The following is a 23,889-nucleotide window of genomic DNA, read 5'->3' as shown; positions in this document are numbered from 1 at the left end:
ATGCCACAGAATTAAACAGGTCGCTCACTGGGAAAATGCCAGATCGCCCTTCTGCTAAGTAAACCTTCAGTTATGAGTCTGGAATAATGATTGAATTAATAACCGCTATCAAAATGACATCCATTGATTGACGTCGAATAGTATGGCCGGTAGCGCTCGGAAGGAGAGTTGTTTACATTCGGCAGCCATAATGAGCTTCAAATTTCAGACCACTTGAGTGTGAAAAAGATCATGACAGTAAAACAACTTCACAATGCTGCAATTATTGTCTACTGATGTTGCATTCAATATGACACTGGATGCTAATTGGTGTTTACTTCCAGCAGAAGTTTAGCAAATAGGTTTGCAAAAATATGTTTGTTGGTCACTAATCTGGAGTAAACACATACCGACGATTGGAAAAATTGCTATGCTGGAATCATATTTGAAATTTCCACTGCATGAATGGGGTACAAATTAGGGATGTCCATATCACATATATTTATAAATGCGAGTCTGAGTCACCTGATTTTCAGGATCTACTGATACAGAGTCCCGATCTGAAATCTAAATGTCTTTTTACCCCCCCAATTTGAACTACTCCAACATTCTAGCCTGATTAAAGGGTTATTGGTAGAGCAGTGGTTTTAACATAGCAAAAATAAAAAAGAAATCACAAATCCATTTTTTTTTTTTTTTTTTTTTTTTTTTTTTTTTTGCACATTGTTTTACATGAATGAACATATTATTAACGAAAATAAAGCTGGTCATCCAATGTGATAAATTGAGCTATTTTTGTTGTGATTTTGTACCTATTCCACTGATTAATCAAGTCATCTATGAAATAAGTATACAACTCTCTCTTCATTAGTTTTTTCTTTCCCATTCTCGGGTATGCGCCTTTTTTTGTTCCACAGAGTAACTCCGATGGATGACACGCGGGGATTTTAATAGAAAACTGTAAAACGCCGGTGCTTTAAATCACACAGCGCCTTCTAATTTACTGCAGCGTGATGAATTGTTTGAACTGATGAGATGGAGGCGCACGCAGAGGTTGTTTATGTCCTCCTGCTTCATTGAGTGCATAGCAAAGTCAGGCAGCTGAAGTGTAATTAATTAGTCTTAATTTTTAATGGCATGCAAAATAGAAAACACACGCCACTCGCTAGCTAGATATGTCTTTATTACACGACTAATACAGTTCTCCTAGGATCTATTCATGTGTTGACATGGGACTTGAACTCTAAAGTATATATTAAATATTGATTTTAGTGTCAGGTTTTTTTGGTCTCTACTCATCTAGACAAGTAGGCATCAGGACTCTGGTGACCATCTAAAACTAGAGGGTCCAATCACGTCATTTTCAAAGTATCGGAATCGGCAAAAAAATATCGGCAATGCGTTTTTTTAATATATATATATTTTAATTAAATCGTTTTCTAATTGTATTTAACATGACAGACATAATATGTTAGACTCATCCAGAGTCTATAGGCTTAACGTAGGGTTATCAAATATGTCCCGATAACAGCGGAAATTAAATTACTAATAAATGTGGCACGTTAAAATATTTAACGCTATTAATATATACGCTGCATGACCTTGTCACTCATTGTCGAGCTCAATCTGTTATGATGCTGCTTTACCTATTTAGAGAGAAATTAGGCAGCACAAAATGCATAGAGTGAATTTTGGCAGCCTTTGGTTTTGTTTTTCAATTGTCTAAAACCTTGCAATCCCTTTCCCTATGATTAGAAATATTGTAGGAAGCAATGTGAGGAAGCAAGGTGCAGATAGATCTTTGTCTTAACACTTTAACTTATTTCCCAAAGCAGAGAAGATATATCCATTGGTAGCATGACGCACAGTCATGGTTTTACTTCCCATCATGGTTTCACTTCCCATCATGCATTGGGGCATGCTGCAGTATCATTTACTGAAAGCTCAACAAATACACTAGATGGCAATATTTCGTCACAATACACAAAGTCACAAGTCTTTCTATCCGTGGATCCCTCTCACAGAAAGAATGTTAAAAATGTAAATGCCATCTTGAGGATTTATTGTCATAATAAACACAGTACTTATGTACTGTATGTTGAATGTATATATTCGTCCGAGTTTTATTCATTTTTTTCTTAATGCATTGCCAAAATGTATATGATCGGGAAAAATTATCGGGAATGATTGGAATTGAATCGGGAGCAAAAAAAAAGCAATCGGATCGGGAAATATCGGGATCGGCAGATACTCAAACTAAAACGATCGGGATCGGATCGGGAGCAAAAAAACATGATCGGAACAACCCAATCTAAAACCACTGGTTTTGTTGCAATATCATATTGTATTCACTTTTGTTTTCAGCTATTTCGTGGTTTTGTTTAAATACAACAACAACCATTGTTTTCAAAATAATAATACATTTAATTTCAAAGCGCCTTTCATGACACTCAAGGTCTCTTTACAACTGAATATACAAGAGCTACAAATAAAGTAAACAAAAACAGAGATGAAACACAAAGTGAGAGTAGATCAAAATAGCAGGAAAAAAACAACAGAGGATCAAGATGGATATAATAATTTAAACAGAGCAAGTTTTGAGCAAGGCGTAGGTTTGATCTCCACATTGGTAGGACGCTATAACAACATAACCTACATGTATACTTTTTTGCTGAGGACAGGACATTCATAAAACCAAACAGATTAGGTGAGTGGGGGCTGCATTTCCCACGAATATGCTGGTGTGTTTCATGGGAGAACGTCGTTTTTCAAAATAGGGGAATTCCCCCTTGCTTCATATCAAGGAAATTTACAGTGGTTGTTTTTGTGTTTTTTGGATGGGTGGGAGCTGCGGGGAAGAGATACTACTTAACCTATACATGGAACTACACTACATTGTCCTTCACCACAAGAGTAATACGTTGCTTCAATTGGTGGTCTCTTACATCTTCTTTTCCCTTATTTTCATCTCTAAAGTGCATCAGTGGGTAGAGCAGTTATGGAAAAAAAATTCTCTATCGGGATTAAATTTATCATAATCAAGATTAGGGGTGTGACAAAATATCGAAATGGTGATATATCGTGATACTTTGTATCCCAAAAGGTTATCGATGTGCTCTTGCCAAGAATCGAGATATCGTTTTTAAAAGTTGTCAATGAAAAGGAACCAACAAGTTGCTACCAAAATTTTCCGCCATAGTACTGTCTCAGTTAACTCTAAGGCTGCCATTGACGGTGCTCAAAGCCCAATCCATTTAGACTGGGAACGTTCGTTGATTCGAAACCAGAGCATTCACAGTCATTCTGTCTGATTTTCAGGGCATTTACAGGTTACTTGCTGTTAATTTTAGGGCATTTACAGGTCATTTCCTTTGGGTTTGAGTCACTGCCTACTTATTTGGGTGATTCCCAGGTCACTTCCTGTTCTGTAATTCAAAATAAACAGGAAGGGACCCATAAAATGCCCCAAAATCAACAGGAAGTAACTGAAAATCAACACTTCAAATGGATTGGACGTCTACTAGTGATGAACTCATTTCAATTCACAGCAGAAGCTTGTTTTCTGTTTTTGGCTGTTTGCAAAATATCCTAGAATGATTTCCCGACCAATGTATCGATAATCGTTGTATCGCCATATCGTCAGATCATCGTTGTCGTGAGCTTTGTATCGCATATCGTATCGTATCGTGAGGTACCAAAAGGTTCCCACTCCAAGTTAATGATTAAAGTATGATGTGAAAATATTGTCTGCACAGGTTGCAAATAAAAATATTTTTAAATAATTAATGTAGAAAATAAATGAATACATTTTAATCAATGAATGAACGCACTAATAGATATTTGGTTTCAAAAGTGTAAAATCACAACATGCTCTAGCCTTCTCTCCTTCTAAACCAGGCTGTTTACAAGAAGAAAAGAAGCAGCATGTGTTTTTTTTTTTTATTGTTAACACTTTCCTGTGAAAGAGAGACTGGGTACTGGACCTCTCTAACTAAGCAGCTTTTTGCTCACGTTTTGCCGGTTCTATAGTTTCCAGCAGAGTTCAGTACATTTCTCACAGTTCAATTAACGATAACAGTAGAAAAAAACAGTGGCTGCTGCTGGATGAAAAAAACTTCTAATATCCTTCCTCTTTGAAGGGGGCGGAGGAGGCGACATGTTGTCGACATGTATTTCTGTCGGGGCTGTTTGAGTTTGACCGTGCATGTGTGTGTCAGGGGTGGGTCAAGTCATCAGCCAATCAAACGTGCGTTTGAGGGGGGAAAAATGGACCCGCACATTCAGCAAGAAAAGTGGTGAATCTAAGTCTGAACATAATGCTAATAATTCACTTAATAATGGTAGGGGTAATCCTACCCATACAATAAATGGAAAGACAAGCCAAATGACCTATATAACTGAAGTCATTATATAATGCAAATAAGATTGCTTAAAAGTTTTTGAGGACAATTAGAGCATCTTGAAAAGTTGGTAGTGTTTTGTCCCTACCACCACCTTAGCAAACCTACGTCTTTGGTTTTGAGTCTGGATTTGAAAAGTGAGAAAGAGGTTATAATACAAAAATCAGAGGGTAGAGACTTAGTCTTAGCGGTTTTAAGATCGGGATCAGAAATTAGAAAAAAAAAATTTGAACGATCTCATTAATCAGCCATGTCGTATTTAATCGACCATATAAATTACATATACAGGTGCAAACTAACAATTCTGTCAGATTTTTAGCAGTCTCTCAAAAAGGGGTCACTCATATATTGATGGTTTTCAAGCAGTATATTACACCCTACGTTAGGTAAACTGTAGAGATAACACACATAACAAACAAAATTACACTTATTGGGCACGAAAAAACAATACATTTTATTTTTCAAGCGCCTGCTAGCTTAATGGCAACATACAATGGCAGACTTAAAAAACTTAAAAAAACACAAACAAGTCACAGAAAAAATTATGAAAAGAATATTCAGACGATATAAAAAAAAAAAAGTGATTATTTTTTTAAACCGGATCATTCAGCCCTATTATAACGTATTTGCTAGTTTAGTTTTCATATGACATTAGGCATTATTTTCAAATGAGTTAAGCTTATTGGGCAACAACAGATAAAGGATTGTGTGAATGTTTTTAGTACTTCACAATTTTACTAGGGCTGTCAAAATTATCGCGTTAACGCGCGGTAATTAATTTTTTAAATTAATCACGTTAAAATATTTGACGCAATTAACGCACATGTCCCGCTCAGAAAGTATCCTGCCTTTTGGTAAATTTTACAGCAAGGCATTTTGTGCTGTCCAACAGCGAACTCTTGTGGTCGCTTTGTGACATGGTTTATTATTTTCTTCTTTTCTTTCTTCATAATGGCTGCACAACGTCTCGGGCTGATAATGTTGTGCTTATTTGATCCTTGGACAAGATTTGTCCGTAAGTATGGTTGTTGTAAAGAATGTACATATTATGTTAGTAAGCGAAATGTTATATTTTTTGTATGAGACGCTTTTTGTTTATGTTTAGTGAACCTGTATAGCGTGCTAAGCTAACGTTGTTGCTAATGCAATGCTTGTGTACTTTTATTTTGTAGTTTTACGACGGTCTAAAGAGGACAATGGTTTGAGGCCATTTTATTAATAAATCAGATGAAAAAGGAAGAAGTCTAATTATTAAGGCGTCGTTCACTGGCTGTATAGCTTTGGAAAAAGTAGGCGCTTCGGAGTGAGGACAGCATAGACAGATTTAAATGACAGTAGAGTGAAATGCCCACTACAGTCCTTATGTACCGTATGTTGAATGTATATATCCATCTTGTGTCTTATCTTTCCATTCCAACAATTTATTTTACAGAATATATATATATAATTTACAGAAAAATATGGCATATTTTATAGTTTGAATTGCGATTAATTACGATTAATTAATTTTTAAGCTGTAATTAACTCGATTCAAAATTTTAATCGTTTGACAGCCCTAAATTTTACAGATATGGGTTTTTGTGTTTTTAACATTATTTTACATCGCATTACAAAACATGAATTTCTACTACCGTACCATGAATTATTCTACATTCTTCTTTCGTTTAGTTTTGATGCCACGTTTTATTTCTGTAATTTTATTTTTCATTTTAAAATTATAAGCTCTTCCCATTTCTTTTGTTTGTTTTATATTTCTTGAACTTATTTTCAGATTGATTCTAAAACCCTATACCTCAACCCCTCAATATTAATTTGTAAGTTGTATTGAGTTGACACATTTTTATTGATTTTCTAAATTAAATTAACATGCTGTATCCAATTTTTAAATTTATTAATTTATTTTAAATGTTTCGTCGATTCTAGAAGGGAAGCATTTGATTATGGTAAATTACAGTGGGATAAAAAAAATACCGGTAATAATAATTCAACCACTGATTTTTCAAGTTCTCCAACTTTAAATGATGACAGAGGCCTGTACACTTTAAATGTGAAACAAGATGGGAAAACAACATTTTTTCACATCCTGTGACAAAGAATTGACTGGTCTTCAAAACCAGATCTTGACCTACTCATAGCTGCTCACATACATAACTAAAACAAGTATGTGGATAAAAGGCAGAGTATATAGTATCTTAGTGTTACGGTAAAGAAGACGTTTTGTTGGGCACATTCATTCAGCCTTGTCACTGCCTGTGCTGATACTGCCATCAAGCCATCCCTGTAAAAGAGAATAACGGTCACTGTAAACGTACACACACACACTGAATAAGCAGAGCTTCATAAAAATGTGATCTCTCTGCTAGACAAGTAATAAATACGCTGAATCATTTGATATATGAGTGCATTAATCTGAGGGAGATAAGTTTTTGGCCCGCACTTGGCTGTATTCATTTATGTTGTTGTCTTTCGCTTTGGCGTGCCTTGTCGCACGATAGTTCAGACGCATGTAGAGCGTAGACCATTTACAATCATAAATATTTAGTGCCCTTTGAATATATCTGCATTTTTTTTATTATTCAGAAGTTGTTACTGTGTATGTAAAACTTCATCATCCAAAAACGCCTTCTAAAATCAAAACAACACATCAAGTAATGTAATTTTACAGGTTCCCAAGAATAATTTTAAAAAATAATAATAATCTGACAACAATCCCCACTTTTAGAAATAAAAGAAATTCTGAGGATTTCTAGCGCACAGTGGCAACGTGAGTGCTGCTTGTGAGTGTTGTCAAGGCTCCAAGGCAGACAACAAAAATATAGTAAATAAATTACAAGCTATAAATGAAAACGTGTGTTTAAAAAGTGGGAGGATTAAAATTAACATAAGGAACAATGCAGTGTAAATCCAGCATACTTTGTAATAATTTCCTTTTTTTTTTTTTTTTTTTTTTTTTTTTTTTTTTTTTGCTCCCAGCTGACCTATTTGCCACCACCTTGGGGAGATTGCAAGGCCACCCCAATGGACTCGGACTTCTTCAGCACGTACAGCATAACTGCCTGTCGCATAGACTGCGAGACGCGTTACCTGGTGGAAAATTGCAACTGCAGGATGGTCCACATGCCCGGTAAAGACTGAGATTATTATAGATAGTAATGATTAATGTTGTAGATCCTCAGTGTTCTCTCTGTTACCTACAGGAGATGCCCCCTACTGCACCCCTGAGCAGTATAAGGAGTGTGCAGATCCAGCTTTAGGTAAGCGATAATGTTAATTGCAGAATTTGAGTACATTTTAGCTTCAAAATTCTTGGAAAATTAAATAAGCCTTAAGTTTTCTGCCATATATTCATCAATAATTGGCAATGAACATCACTGGCTTGATCAGCTCAGTTTACAGATCAATGGCTAAATTTTTTCATAGGTATGTTGTTTATTTTATATGGATAATACTTGGTATAATCAAATGAACAGGATTAGCGGATTAAAGATGGACTAATGTTAGGTTTTTCTTAGGAGTAAAAGCTAGCTTTATAGACAAGGAAAAAAAATCATTCATATACTGTATATATAAATATACCGTATATACAGTGAGGAGCAAAAGTATTTGCAACCCCTGTGATTTTGCAAGTTCACCCACTTAGAAAATAGGTAAAGATCTGAAATTTCAATCATAGATATGTTTCCACTTAAAGAGACATAATAAAAAAAAATCTGGAATTCACATTGTATGATTTAAGTATTTGTACCCCTAAGAATCTGCAATAATTATGACACTCAAAGAGTTGTCAGTCTACCTTAAAAAAGTCCACCGACCACCACAAGTTTTAGCTCATTATTGTCCCCTTTGCACATCACAGTCAGTCATAATCTAACTTCTACCATGGGCAAGACCAGAGAGCTTTCAAGAGACACCACAGAAAAAAATTGTTCAGCTCCACAAAGCTGGAAAAAGGCTATGGGACAATTGGAAAGCAGCTTGGTGAGAATAAATTATCAGTTGCAGCAATTGTTTGAAAATGGAAAAGGCTAAACATGTCTGATAATCTACCTCAGGCTGGGGCTACATAAAATCTCTCCTCGTGGGGCATCACTTATGATAAGAAAAGTGAGGGCTTTGCCTAGAATTACATGACAGGAGCTGGTCAATGACCTGAAGAGAGCTGAATGTACAGTTTTAAAGGCTAGTAGAACACTATGATGCAATGGTTTAAAATCATGCATTGCTCAAAAGGTTCCCCTGTTGAAGCCAGTACATGTGAGGCCTGTCTAAGTTTACCAGGGAACATCTGAATGATGCAGGGGGGGGTCATGGGGGTCAGATGAGACCAAAGTAGAACTTTTTGGTGCAAACTTTACTCGTCGTGTGTGGAGGAAAAAGAAGGGTGAGTCATGAAGTCTATGGATGAATACAATCCCAAGAACATCATCACCACTGTGATGTATGGGGGTGGAAACCTCATGCTTTGGGGCTGCTTTTCGGCAAAGGGGACAGGACGACTCTACTGTATAAAGCAGAGGATGAATGGTGAAAAGTATCATCACCAGATTTTGAGCCACAACCTCATTCCCTTAGTCAAACACTTGAAGATGAGTCGTGGCTGGATCATCCAACATGACAAAAATCCGAAGCTCACAGCCAAACAGACCAAGGAGTGGCTGCGTAAAAAGTATGTCAAGGTTCTGGAGTGGCCTAGCCAGTCTACATACCTCAATCTAATAGAATCTTTGGATGGAACTGAAACTTCGTGTTTCTTAACGGCAGCCCCGAAACCTGACAGATCTAGAGAAGATTTGTGTGGAGGAATGAGCCAAAATCCCTGTTTCCATATGTGAAAACCTGGTGAAGAACTACAGAAAGCGTCTGACCTCTGTAATTGCAAACAAAGGCTTCTGCACTAAATATTAGCACTGATTCTCCAGGGGTACAAATATTTATGAACCCCAGTAAATTTCAAGTAAATTATTGAAAAATCAAACAATGTGAGTTCCGGATTATTATTTTTATTTAGATTATGTCTCTATAAGTGGAGATGCATCTATGATTGAAATTTCACACCTCTACCTATTTTCTAAGTAGGTTAATTTTCCAAATCACAAGGGGTGCAAATACTTCTGCTCATCGCTATATTTATATACATACAGTATAGAGAGGGAGTGAGACATTTGATGAAAGATAACTATTTTATAAAAATATGAGAAATAAAAACGAGGAAATTTTGGTCATTTAAAAATGACTCTAAATAATAGAAATTATGATTATATTATTTTTTTCAATGAATAATCTTTGTTGTATTTTTTATTATTATAAATAAAATAAGAAAATATCTTAATAAAAAACTAAATTAATTAAAATGAATAAAAACAAAAAATTACTGGTTGGGGCCCCAAGTAACTCTCTAAAGTTGATTCACCAACCAAAATATTTAACTCACTGAAGTTGATCCCCAACCCCAGCTCTATCAAAGACTATCTGCAACAATTTACACACCCCTTCAGCATAATTGATATCACAGAAACGTGGTTTAATATTGATAAAGGTATTGATTTTCTTATGGATGATTATGAATTAAAATACATAAATAGAAGAAAACTGGTGGTGGAGTTGCCCTATATATACATAAATCAATTAAATGTATGGTATTAACAGATATGTCAAGAACACTGGATGGGTGCATGGAATGTTTGACAATAGAGATCTACAATGAAAAAAAGAAAAATATAATTGTCAGCTGTATCTATCGATCACCAGGTTCATGTATTGAATCCTTCACTGAATGGATGGGCCAATTGTTTTCCACTATTAAGCAAAAAACATTATTCATCTGTGGAGATTTTAATATTGATTTATTAAATCCAAGCAAACTGGCAGCAATAGACGATTTTTTGGATACAATGTATAGTATGTCTCTTTACCCAACAATAACAAAACCAAGTAGGATTACATCACACAGTGCTACAATTATCGACAATATCTTTACTAACAACTTGGGAAATCAGATAGTCAGTGGCTTGCTCATATGTGATATTACAGATCATTTACCGGTTTTTATCTTATTTGATTGTGATATCTGGAAAAGTGAGGATAGTGAAGTGGTATATCAACGGAAAAGAACCGAAGAAAATATTAACGCATTCAATAACAGTTTGATGGTCCAGGATTGGACTACTGTATTTAGGGAATCAAATGTGGACAGTGCATATGATAAGTTCCTAGAGAAATTTATTTCTCTTTATAATACGCACCGTCCTGTTGAAGGAAGCAGTACAAAGAAAAGGGAATTCAAATGCCCTTGGTTGACAAAAGGAATAATCAACGCCTGCAAAAAGAAAAATTATTTATACAAGTTGTTTATCAAGTTAAAAACCAAAGAAGCTGAACTGAAATATAAGATTTACAAGAACAAATTAACAGCTATAATAAGAACTAGCAAAAAGCTATACTACAACAAGCAATTATATGAAAATAAAAATAATATAAAAGGCACATGGAACATATTGAACAAATTAATCAAACAAGGATCTAGCAAGGCAACATATCCTGACCACTTCATTGAAAAGAATGGTATAAATTATGATATGAAAAAAGTTGTTAACAGCTTTAATAGTTTCTTTGTAAAAATTGGTTCAGAATTGGCTGCAGGTATTCCGGACCAGGACCCCGACCACTATTATAAAAGAATTAAACGGAATCAGAATTCAATCTTTCTCTATGCAACCAGTGAGCAGGAGGTGATAAATACTGCATTGAAGTGCAAGAGCAAGCTGTCCACCGACTGTCACGATATTGACATGTTTATTGTTAAAAAAGTTATACATAGTATAGCAACGCCCCTCACTTATATTTGTAATTTATCATTTCAATCGGGTCAATTTCCAAACAAAATGAAAATTGCTAAAGTAATTCCAATACACAAAAATGACAGTAAACACAGTTACACAAATTATAGACCAATATCACTATTACCACAATTTTCTAAAATCTTGGAAAAACTATTTACCTGCCGATTTAATAATTTCCTTGATAAACACAACATAATTAACCAGGGCCAGTATGGGTTTAGAACAAAAACAACCACCTCAATGGCAATTACAGATGCAGTAGAAGAAATCACAAATGCATTGGATGAAAAAAAACATGCTGTTGGAATTTTTATTGATCTAAAGAAAGCTTTTGACACAATTGATCACACAATTTTACTCAAGAAACTACATCTGTATGGTATCAGGGGGGTTGCTGGGGAGTGGTTGAGAAGTTATTTAACAGGAAGGGTACAATATGTGAAAATGGGGAAATGGTCATCAGAACATCTCAGTATCTCTCATGGGGTCCCTCAGGGGTCTGTTTTGGGACCAAAATTATTTAATATTTATATCAACGATATATATACTGTATCTCAGTTATTGAAATTTATACTTTTTGCAGATGACACAAACATATTCTATAGTAGTGAAAACCAAAATGAATTGGTAACTACCGTTAATGAGGAATTAAGTAAATTAAAGAGGTGGATGGATATAAATAAATTATCACTTAACTTAAATAAGACAAAGGTAATGATATTTAGTAACCTAAAATATAACGCAGAACTACAAATAAAGATTGATGGGGTCCCAATCGGGAATGTAAATGAATTCAAATTTCTAGGAGTTATTGTAGATAGTAAATTATCATGGAAACCCCACATCAGACACATCAAAACCAAGATCTCCAAAAGCCTGTCACTAATAAACAAAGTGAAATCATACCTTGATGACAGTGCACTCCGCACTTTGTACTGTTCTCTAGTGCTCCCATATTTCACATATTGTATTGAAGTGTGGGGAAACACTTACAAATCTACCATCAATTCATTAGTCACATTGCAGAAACGTGCGGTACGAATCATACATAAGGTTGGATTTCTCGATCACACCCACCGTTTATTTGCTCTCTCAAAACTATTAAAAATCAAAGATCTTGTAAACTATCATACAGCTATAATGCTATTTAAAGCAAAAAATGAATTACTGCCCCAAAATTTACAAAACCTATTTAAGGTTCGTGAGAATATCCATAGTCTGCGAGGCTCTGGAGATTTTATGTTGCCAAGATTTCGAACCACTTGCAAACGTTTTCGTGTGTCTGTATGTGGAGTGAAACTCTGGAACAATTTAGACAATCATTTCAAGCAGTGTCAGAATATCCAAAAATTTAAATCGCTGTATAAAAATATGGTCTGGTCACAATATAATGACATTTGCTGACAATGTGTGTTGCTGTTTATGTCAGTTGGTGTAAATATTGAAATTTTTGGGAATGAGCCAACATTAGTTGGTTGTCTGTTGGTTTAGTTGTTTTTGTCTGTTTTTCCTTTTTTCTTCTTTTCATTGTGTGGACATGAGTATCCCACGAGTAAGGATGCTGGACAATGAGATCAGGGGTGGGACAAAATAAGTTTTTCTTCTTCCCACTCCCTTTCGAGTACAATTATTTTTGTTGAATTATATTGTATGTTTTTTGTTTCTTTTGTGTGTGCATGCTCGAAATAAAAAAAGTTTCATCATCATCATCATCAATGTATTTAACTCCATTGCATGCCATTGACGGTGATAGATGTCTTATTCATTTAAACCGGGAAGACTGGCTGTGAAATTTTATATTTCAGTGCCATTGAATGAACGTTGATTTCTTTTCTCCCCTCCAAGTCAAAATGGATTGGACGTTTAGTACCGTCAATGGTAGCCAATGTGTTAAAAGAGTGCCCTGTTAGGGTTACAAAAAGAAATGTATCAAATATCTAATAGTATTTTTGTTGAAGGAAAGGCAAATTTACTGAGAACCTGAAAGTTTTAGTGTTTGTATTCAGATTATTTAAAATTTGAAGAGTGGAAGGTAAAATGTCCTCCTTGTCCGGAAAAACCCATAAGTACGTATTTCTCAGCGACTGTCGCTTTGAGATACGCCTTCAATCCGTTGTCAGTTTCCTAATTGACTCGCACTTTCAGATGTCCGCATGACAAAACCTCATCCGTCACCCTCACCTCGCGGCGTACGCGGCACAACACCGCCACTTTCTCTCACTCTCCACAGGCGTTGTTTATCATGTCGTATCCGTGATAAATTCTCGCTTGACTTCTTCGCATTCTCCCCGCCTAGACTTCCTGGTGGAACGTGACAACGACTACTGCGTGTGCGAGACACCGTGCAACTTGACACGTTATGGTAAAGAGATGTCCTTCGTCAAGATTCCTAGCAAGGCTTCAGCCAAGTACCTCGCCAAGAAATTCAACAAGACGGAGCAGTACATAGCGTAAGTACTGTATTTTTTGGGACTATAAGCAGCTGCTAACCACTTTTAATTTAACAGTTAATTTCTGGTACATGCCAATTTTTGTCTGGAAGACCTTTGCTACCACTACAGAAGAACCATACAAGTCTAAAAATTGATAATTAAACATTTTATTTTATTTATTTATTTTTTTTTAAAGGATATCGAAAATTCACCATGACATTGTTCGTGGCTGCTACAGTAGCGCCAACAAAGATTGCCAGAAGCTTTGTCAGACATTGTCAAAAACTCCGGGTCTTATATAGATGAATGGGACTCCATAGGATGTTATATGCCGTTACAAAATAACGATTTTAAAAGGATGGACATCCACTGTTTGGTACGACAAGAGGACGCGGTGCTAGCGCTTATAAGCTCTCTTCAACCAACACTCATGGGACACTATTCACCAGGAAGGCTGCGTCTGATGCTTTATCCTATTACAAAAGAACAGTTTAAGGCAGGGGTGTCCAAACTTTTTGCTAAGGGGGCCAGATTTGGTGCGGTAAAAATGTGGGGGGCCGACCTTGGCTGAGATTCTTTACGTAGAACAATATATTTAAGCAAATTTTAGCAAGCCATTCAGTGTGTCACATTTGCTTTATTATTTTTTTTATTGAATAATTTCAACAATCTCACAGCTAGCCTTTGTGGCGTTCTCTTTCGACTCTTGGGCTCTTGCGAAATACTGCTACTGTGAAATTAAACTAGCTTCAAGTTGCTTCAATTTCTCCCTGTGTTTCTTCCCTGTAATCTTGTCGTACATGTCAGCGTGTCTTGTTTGGTAATATCGCCTCACATTGAAATCTTTAAAAACAGCGACTGTCTCTTTGCAAATGAGGCAGACACAGTTGTTGTGTATTTTAGTGAAGAAATAGTCCAATTTCCACCTATCCTTGAAGTGTCGGCCGTCACAGTCAACTTACTTTTTTTTGTTGATTGTCGCCATTTTAGAAAATGGAAGTAATGGGTCACACGGGTAATGTTTCTTAGCCCTTAAATACCTGAAACATGCAGCAATTATCAGAGAATCCCAAAATTGGAAAAATAAGGTCCAAATGAAACCTTTTTTTTCAAATTTGTAAAAAGAAAAGTCAAAATGAATATGTGTAATAAGCGCTCTAATATCTATAACCGTTGCTAAATCATGTTTTGTTTTCTCATGGAACCTGCAGATGCATGTATTGAATTTCATCCATCATTTTTTTTTTTTCAAGAAGAAATGTCAAAATTCTAAATTCATCTCAAAATCATGAAATTTTAGGTGTATCAAATGTGATATATTTGGCAATAAAGGGTTAAAGTCCTGCTACATTTTAGTGGGTAAATGAGGAGCAGAATTTCGTTTGTAAGATACTTCATATGCTGGTTGCAGTACTGCTGACCAATTTATTAAGTCTGTGTGCGGGCCAGACGTTATTGATCTTATGACAGAGGCTGGGGGCCTGATGAAATTTGACCGCGGGCCGCATTTGGCCCCCGGGCCGGACTTTGGACATGCCTGGTTTAAGGCTAGCCCTGGGTGTTTTGACTTTGGTTTGATTTACAGTCCCTGACAAAAGTCTTGTCGCTTATCCATTTTGTAGAGATAATTGCTAATAACCTGACTTTTAATTATTCAATTGGTTTCAGAAATGGCTCATATGAAAGCTACGACCCTCCCAAATGATGTTGAATGTACAAAAATATAATATTTGCTTCACTGAAAAAGATTTATCATTTAATGAAGACATAAAGGTCAAATTTTGGCAAGACAAAAGTTTTGTCGCCTACAGTAAGTAGTGTGAAAATCGAACAAAAAATGCACTTCAAATACAAAAATATGTTACGTAACATAAGCGAATTAAGTAGTGGTGCTGTGAGATACAAATTTAATATTTTGTAAGACTTCCATGGGCTTGAAGGACTGTATCCATGCTGTTCGGCAAGGATTCATACAATTTATTGATGAAGTCATCAGGAACATCAAAGAAAGCAGTCTTGCATGCCTCCCAGAGTTCATCAACATTTTTGGGTTTCATCTTCCATGCTGCCTCTTTCATCCTACCCCAGACATGCTCAATGATGTTCATGTCTGGTGGCTGGGCTGGCCACTCCTGGAGGATCTTGGTCTTCTTTGCCTTGCGGAACTTTGAGGTTGAGAATGAAGTATGCAATGGAGCATTATCCTGCTGCAGAATTTGTTACTTTTTATGGTTAGGAATGTAAAAGGCAGCTAAGATTTGTTGATATTTCAGACTATTTATGTTGCCTCCCACCCTGCAGATCTTTCGCACACCCCTATACTGGATGTAACCCCAGAACATTATTTTGCCACCACCAAACTTCACTGTTTTCTGAGTGAATCTTGGATCCATGCGGATTCCAGTAGGTCTCCTGCAACATTTGCGGCGACTGTGGTGTAATTCAGTGGAAGATTCATCTGAAAAATCCACCTTTTGCCACTTTTCCAGCGTCCATTCTTTTGGCAAGTTGTGGGCCTTGGCAAATGCCACACGGTTTTTTAATTGTCTGCACCCTGAGAGATCTGAAGGGTGGAAAGCAACATGAATAGTCTGAAATATCAACAAATCTTAGCTGCCTCTTACATTCCTAACCATAAAAACGGGCAAATTTTGCAGCAGGATGGTGCTCCATTGCATACTTCAATCCCTTCCTCAAAGTTCCTCAAGGCAAAGAAGATCAAGATTAGGGCTGTCCCAAACGACTAATTTCCTCCCGATTAGTCAGCCGACTATTTTTACGATTAGTCGACTAATCTAATAATTTTTTTTTTTTTTTACTAATTTAATAATGACATTTTTGCTAAAGCTTATTAATTCACAAAAAACATTTTGGAATACCTAAATTTTTTATTAATGTATAAATAAATAACATAAATATCAATAATAAATCACAAACAATGAGGTCAAATGCTGCTGGCATTAACTGGTGCAAAAAAATGTAAACGGAAACACTGTGACTTCACCTTTTTAACAGGAGTCAAAACAATTCTTACTCTTTTTGCGGTATGTCATTGTCTATATTGTTCTAAATGTTAAAATGAATTGCAATGTCCCGGACAATCATTTTCAGAATACTTTGTGTGAGTTCAGATGCTCTTTCCGGTGTGCATTCCGCATTTTTTGGGTAGGGGAAAAATTGTTCAACTTTTGTTTGTTTTAACCTGAAGATAACGCAGAGGCCACACTGAAATATTACCACAATTATTAATTAATTAAAGGCACACATACCCACAGTAACAAAAATTAAGTATATAGTATTAATTTTATAGTATACTACTATATTTAAAACTATATAATATTAAATAACTAACATTAGTGCAGTCATGGATTACAGTAAGCAGGCCAGTGGTGTTTCCATATATATTTTTTATATTATGTATATACAGGATATATGTATATATTTTCCCTAAGTGGGAGCTTCCATGATCCTAATAAATTTAATAATAATTTTAAAAAATATATAATTATATTAATTATTTTATTAAATAAAATGCGCGTTGATACGACGCACATAAAGGCAACTTCCATTTAAAAAATCGTTAGAGAGTTGTATGGACTTACAATCCGCTAGCTTGTTGTTTCTTGTTGTCTTCGAAAATTATACTTGGGTGACGGCGCTTCAAGTGTTCGTTTATAGCCGACGTGCTACCGTGGTATGCAAGAGTACACACAGTGGCACCCTCCATATTTTCCTTGAAATAATTCCAGGCTCTGGTTATTCTGGTCGGCTTTTTTGGCATTATGACGCTTTCACGTGTAACCATCTCTGCTCTTTTTGGAAATTGGCGGTGTTTTCAACTCCTCACCGGCGATTCACTTGGCTCGTTGTCGTCGGTTCGTCTGGGTTCGTCCGATTTCCTCCTTGGGAAGGCGGCAGCGTGCATAAAAAACACCGAGAGGCGTCGGATGGCTCTTAAAGGATACTTTTATTGACCAAATCAAAAACGTGGGGGATGAAGCCACTCAACTCGGCGCTACCCAGCCCGCGCACTTTTCCAACTCGCCGATCTCGTTCCCTCTCTCTCGCTCGCTCGCCCACTTTCTTCCTCTTTGCTCAATCTGACAACGCCGGCCACATTGAAATAACAGCGGCCCCCCTGGGGGTGCCAGTAACAACCGCCTGCCATTCTAAACTTTATCCGCATGTAATTTTTTTTAACTCGTCATTACCCGTCGACGGTATGTTTTGCCCGTCGACGCATTTACGTCATCGATGACGTCGATTAGTCGGGACAGCTCTAATCAAGATCCTGCAGGACTGTCCAGCCCAGTCATCAGACATGAACATCATTGAGCATGTCTGGGGTATGATGAAAGAGGACGCATGGGAACGAAACCCAAGAATGTTGATGAACTCTGGGAGGCATGCACGACTGCTTTCTTTGATGTTCCTGATGACTTCATCAATAAATTGTATGAATCCTTGCCGAACCGCATGGATGCAGTCCTTCAAGCACATGGAATTCTTACAAAATATTAAAGCTGGATCTCACTGCACCACTACTTAATTCGCTTATGTTTTGTAACATATTTTTGTATTTGAAGTACATTTTTTGTTCAATTTTGCGACAAAACTTTTGTCCTGCCAAAATTTGACCTTTATGTCTTCATTAAATGATGAATCTTTTTTCAGTGAAACAAATATATTTTTCTGCATTCAACATCATTTGGGAGGGTCTTAGCTTACATATGAGCCATTTCGGAAACCAATTGAATAATTAAAAGTCAGGTTATTAGCAATTGTTTCTACAAAATGGATAAGCGACAAGACTTTTGTCAGGGACTGTAAAAAGGACGGATTGTGACTGCGTTCACTTCAAGCTTAGAAGGCAAGGTAAAGAGGAAATACAATTTTTCTTCCTTGTAAAGCCAGTGTTTTTTTTTTTTGTTTTTTTTTAGATTGTTGTGGGTTTTTGTTTTTTTTTACGTTTGCAAGAACATGAGTGGGACTTGTGGTGTCTGCTCCCCTGACAGGCCACTGCATATGAATGAAAACACAACTCGGTGTGTTGATGCGTGTTTATTCATTTATAAACATATTTTTAATCAGTCATTTATTTTTGTATAACATTTCTTTACTTAAATATCCAATATTAAGACATGGACACCTGTGTCTTATAGTCAAGTGCGGCGTATATTGTATGTCGATATTTTTTCTATTTTTTTTATTATAAATTTGGGGTTGCGGTTTATAATCAGGTGCACTTTATAGTTCGTAAATTACAGTAGTGCTCGGCTCTCAGTTTACTCAAATTGACTTAGTGGGAAATCTACGGTTATTTATGCTATGTTTGTGTTGTTTCTATGTCAATAGATGAGTTAAATATTTGTATACAAGTCATTAAACAGTCAATTTTTTATCATGTGTCGTTCATTGGCTACCGGTCTTCCGATTCACTCGCCACTACTCTCGCGAAAACACTCACGTCCCCAGGTGAGGAGACAACAGCGAATTTAATTGGATTATTCCGTTTTGTATCAAGTGTTTCTCCGGCAAATCTGCTTAAAAGATTCAGTTAAGTTATTAAGTAGTCAGGAAGAAGGTGCAGTAACAGTTGAATCTTTCATCTATGGTTCCCAGCGGAGCAGTTCAGGACAAGATAATTACACCAGATGCTGTCAGAACACCCCTAAAGTCACTCCTTTAATTCCGTCACTTAGAAGTGAATTCACCCACCTTATTTTCTCTGTTTTGATGTTAATCGCTTTCACGTCCTCCGGGATGGATCGAGGAAAATATTCATGGAATGGCAAGATTGCAGCCTTAAGGCAGTAGGAGGAATATGCACACATACACTAACATAGGAGGTTTAGTTGGAATTTTCAGTGACAGTTCCCGTTGCAAATGTTCTAAGCCATCGTGACTCATCATTTCACATTTGCTAAGATGACGCTACTGTCTGCAGGCCATCAGAACAAACGCAACACCCAACTGTCAGGGTGTAAAGTAACCCTATCCTATCCTGAATTTGCCACGAATAGCAGCGAAAATAAGTTTATGTTAAAGCATTCATTTATCAATTAGGGATCTCCCGGTCACATATTTTTTAGGGTTGGGAATCTCTGGCATGAAGCCGATTCGATATGTATCTAGATACACAGGTTACGATTCGACTAAAAAACGGTACATTTTTAAGGGCAAGCGATTCGATACGATTCGATACAGTGTAAGAACGATACAGTTCGATATAGTGAAAACGATACGATAGTAAATATTTGTTGTGTGTGTTTCTACAGTATTTTAAACATATAAAAAGACCACATTCCTAATATAGCAAACTTAAACAACAAAATTTCATACCAATGTTATGTTTTATTTTTTTATGAAAAAAAAATAAGGCTTACTATATGACCGTCATTTTGTTGGATGGGATTGATGATAAAATAAAACTCCAGTAACAGACAACAATAAAGTGCAGTAATTCACTTACTGTATTTCCTGGTGTTTTTAACACAAGAGGTAAATAATTTAAGTGCAAACTTTCAACGTAAACATCTTACCAACAAAAAATATTAATTATATGCAGCAGCTCTAGAAAAAAAAGAATTAAACCTGCTAGTGTTATCATAAATAAATAATAAATTATGCTTTACGACTGGTATAATTGGGGGAATAAAAACATGGCATTTTAGACAGGTCAATAATCATTACTTTAACCCAGTGCTTCTCAATTATTTTCTGTTACGCCCCCCCAAGGAAGACGTAAATGTTTCGCGCCCCCCCAACTCTCTGCCGCCACTGTAAATAGTATCATTCGTCTATATTACTATTATAAGTATGCCTCAGCCTAACATTGTGTCCTTTTTTTTCTATTAAAGAAAAAAAGTAACATAGATCAACTTATAATAAAGTATAACTTTTTTAACATTGTGTTGCTTGTAACAGAAAAGACTCAACGCGCATCTCAATTTGCCTGAAGTTAAAAAAAATAAAAAATAAAAAGTCACATCCAAACAGTAAAAATACACTCAAGGTACATTTTTGACCATTTGATACTGAAAAATAAAATGTAATAAAATCAGTAAATAATAACAAATTCAAATAGGGAATGGGACGTACTACGTCATTGTTTGGACGCGCCTCCATGCTGGCAATATGATTCACTTCCGGGTCGGCAGACTCAATGCGGATTGTAACGTGTGGTCGTGCTAAGCTAACTCTTTCGGTGTTTTAGAAAGAAATTATGGGTGTGTATTGTTGTGTTACCGGGTGCAACAGCTTCTCCTACGACTAAAAAAAGGGCGAGGAAAACTGGACTCACTTTTCACCGTTTTCCTGCATGGAGGACCAAATATCAGATCACGAAGGCACGACTGATGGCTGGATTGCAGCGGTTCGTCGGAAAAGCATTTCTTATGATCATATTTCTGCTGGAATGAGAGTATTCCCCTCATCTCTACTCTTGTAAGTTGAACGATTTATCCGTTTTGGTTTCAATCCGTTTTTTTTGTTGTTGTTTTTTTTACTGTTGTGTAAATCTGCCTCGGTAGCAATGCTAACCTACTCCTCCTCCTCACCTACCTGCTGTGTTACTAGGAAAACCTGCATATGAAATGCTGACAACACATCCCGATTGGTCACCATATCTCTTCTTGGGTTATTCTGAGGTCAAGCGCACCACATCGGAGCGTTATGAGAGGTTGGAAAGGCGAAGAGTGCACGCTGAAACTTCAGTTTGCTCTGCTCTTACAAACACGATCCCAAGTGTTGTTGTGAAAAGTCAATAAAATATGAATACCAAAACATGACTTGAACAACTTCTTGACAAACTGTAACTGCTTGTTGTTTACTTCAGGTCTTCATAATAAACAGGTGTAATAATTACAAAGTCAGGTGACTTAATTTTGTTATTCTATTTGGAATATGCATTGACAATTTTTGGACAGTGTTGTAGACAAGAACTGGGACTGATAAGTTGCAATAGATTTATTTCAAGTAATGCAATTTCTCCAATACGATATTTGAATTGACAGTTTAAAATCTTTAAATTAGTGCAAACAAGGCCCACCCTCTGACGGTGGCAGCAAATATTATATAATTATAAGTAATACACAAATACAAGAGCACAATAAACGTGTCTTTGTCAAAGCAGTTTAAAACCCTATTTACTGGCCTTGGGTAAATTGCCAGACAGGATAAATATGTCCATTTTAAGTATTGCAAGTACTAGTCTCCAACACAGTATTTGAACTGACAGTTTAAAATCCTTTTAGTACAAAATGGCCCACACTCTGGCAGGGGACAGCAAATATTATAATACATAATACATTATAAAAAGCTATATACTAAATAAATACAAGAGCACAACAAAACCTGTATTTTTTCAAAGCAGTTAAAAAACATCCAGTGGCCTTAGGTAAATAAAGGTGTAAAAATATGTACTTTACAGTTCTTGCATTTCTATTTTAGGTATTGCAACTTTTCCAACACTATTTGAATTGACAGTCTAAAGTCTCCATAAGTGCAAATAAGAATATTATAATTTAAAAATAATAATAGAATATATAAATTCAACATTACAATGAAACGTGTCTTTGTCAAAGTGGTTTAAAAAAATAATAATAATAATAATACGTCACTGGCCATAGTTAAATAGCCAGGCAGAATAAATATGTGCATTACAGTTCTTGCATTTTCACAAGTTAAAAGCCCGCAGTTCATCGACGAGAAGGGCAGACCCAGATGGCGTCTGCAGCAGGGGCTTGTTTGAGTCCGACACAGGACAAATGGAACCACTCCATTGAACAAATTTTCTTTGTCAAATGATCCAAGAAGAGAGATGGTGACAAATCGGGATGTGTTGTCAGCAGGTTTACCTAGGAACACAACAGGTAGGTGGGTCGTAGTAGGCGAGCATTGCTACCGAGGCAGATTTACACAACGGTGTAAAAAAAGAAAAACGTATTGAAACCAAAAGTGGATAAATCGTTCAACTTACAAGAGTAGAGATGACAGGAACACACTCTCATTCCAGCAGAAATATGATCATAAGAAATGCTTTTCCGACGAACCGCTGCAATCCAGCCATCCGTCGTACCTTCGTGATCTGATATTTGGGCCTCCATGCAGGAAAACGGTGAAAAGTGAGTCCATTTTTCCTAACCCCTTTTTTTTTTTGTCGTAGGAGATGCTGTTGCACCCGGTAACGCAACAATAAGCACCCATATTTTCTTTCTAAAACACCGAAAGAGTTAGCTTAGCACTACCACACGTTACAATCCGCATTGACTCTGCCGAACCGGAAGTAAATCATAATGCCAGCATGGAGGCGCGTCCAAACAGTGACGTAGTACGTCCCATTCCCTATTGATTAGAAACATTTACTCTTCAGGACAACATGCCAAAAAATTTGACCGAAAAAAAAACAAAACTGAATAGAAGGGGGGGGGGGGAGTCTTTGGACAGAAGGAAAGTTTTTATTTTCGCTGATTCACCACAGTGCTCACTGGTTTACTGATATAACACTGACAAAGCGGGACGATTGTGAAAATTGGCAGTATTCGGCACATTTTCGCTGAAAAATAGTCAAGCGGCTTATCAATGAGATTGAGGTCTAATGTCTTTAAGTGGCGTCTTAACTGATTTGGCTTCTCCGCTATAATCATTTTTAGACTCAGTAAACAGTGGTCTTTCCTCATTTTCCACTATATTAAAAGTCAAAGGCAAACGGCCCGAAAAAAGCGCATTCTCGGCGGCCGAGGGAGAACCGTAGGTGAGGGCGGTGGTCGTGACGATCCCAAGCCGAAAACGGCACTTCTCGGCCGGACACGTGAGAACCGAAGAAGACAGTGGGTCGCTGCGTGAGTCCAGCTCTGCATGAGTCTCTTCCGTGTGCTCTTGCTTACTTCAAAAATACTGCACGCACTTTGAAAATGAGAGCGCCACTGCCACCCACGGAGTGGATGTGCAAGTACACTTTATTCTAGTACGGCAAAAAAAAAAAAAAAAAAAAAAAAAAAGCATGTTCCCCGAGGTCACTCGCGCCCCCCCTGGCATCGCTCTGCGCCCCCCTGGGGGGGCGCGCCCCACCATTTGAGAAGTACTGCTTTAACCTAATACACAGCAAAGTCATTCACTTATGCCTGTGCTTCCTCATTTTTTATTCCTCATCACTGTCCATATCTTTTTTGAAGGGCAGATTTTTCTTGAGGAAGATCAACTAATCCACATGTTCATGTTTAAGTAGACTGCGTTTCG

General features: G+C 36.7%; 1 protein-coding gene across 4 annotated transcripts in view; it reads left to right on the top strand.

Annotated features, from left to right (window-relative positions):
• asic1b (acid-sensing (proton-gated) ion channel 1b) overlaps positions 1–23,889 on the top strand; it is a 448,754-nt gene that overhangs the window by 387,560 nt on the left and 37,305 nt on the right. For all 4 annotated transcript variants that reach the window (XM_057846227.1, XM_057846228.1, XM_057846225.1 and 1 more), the window contains 3 exons: positions 7,353–7,503; positions 7,577–7,633; positions 13,515–13,668. In XM_057846227.1, coding sequence (XP_057702210.1) covers positions 7,353–7,503; positions 7,577–7,633; positions 13,515–13,668 — 362 coding nt within the window. The remainder of the gene's footprint in view (positions 1–7,352; positions 7,504–7,576; positions 7,634–13,514; positions 13,669–23,889) is intronic.

The sequence above is a fragment of the Corythoichthys intestinalis genome, chromosome 9 (assembly GCF_030265065.1).
Source record: "Corythoichthys intestinalis isolate RoL2023-P3 chromosome 9, ASM3026506v1, whole genome shotgun sequence".
In the NCBI taxonomy this organism is placed as follows: Eukaryota; Metazoa; Chordata; class Actinopteri; order Syngnathiformes; family Syngnathidae; genus Corythoichthys; species Corythoichthys intestinalis.
This window is presented reverse-complemented; position numbering and strand designations above follow the sequence as displayed.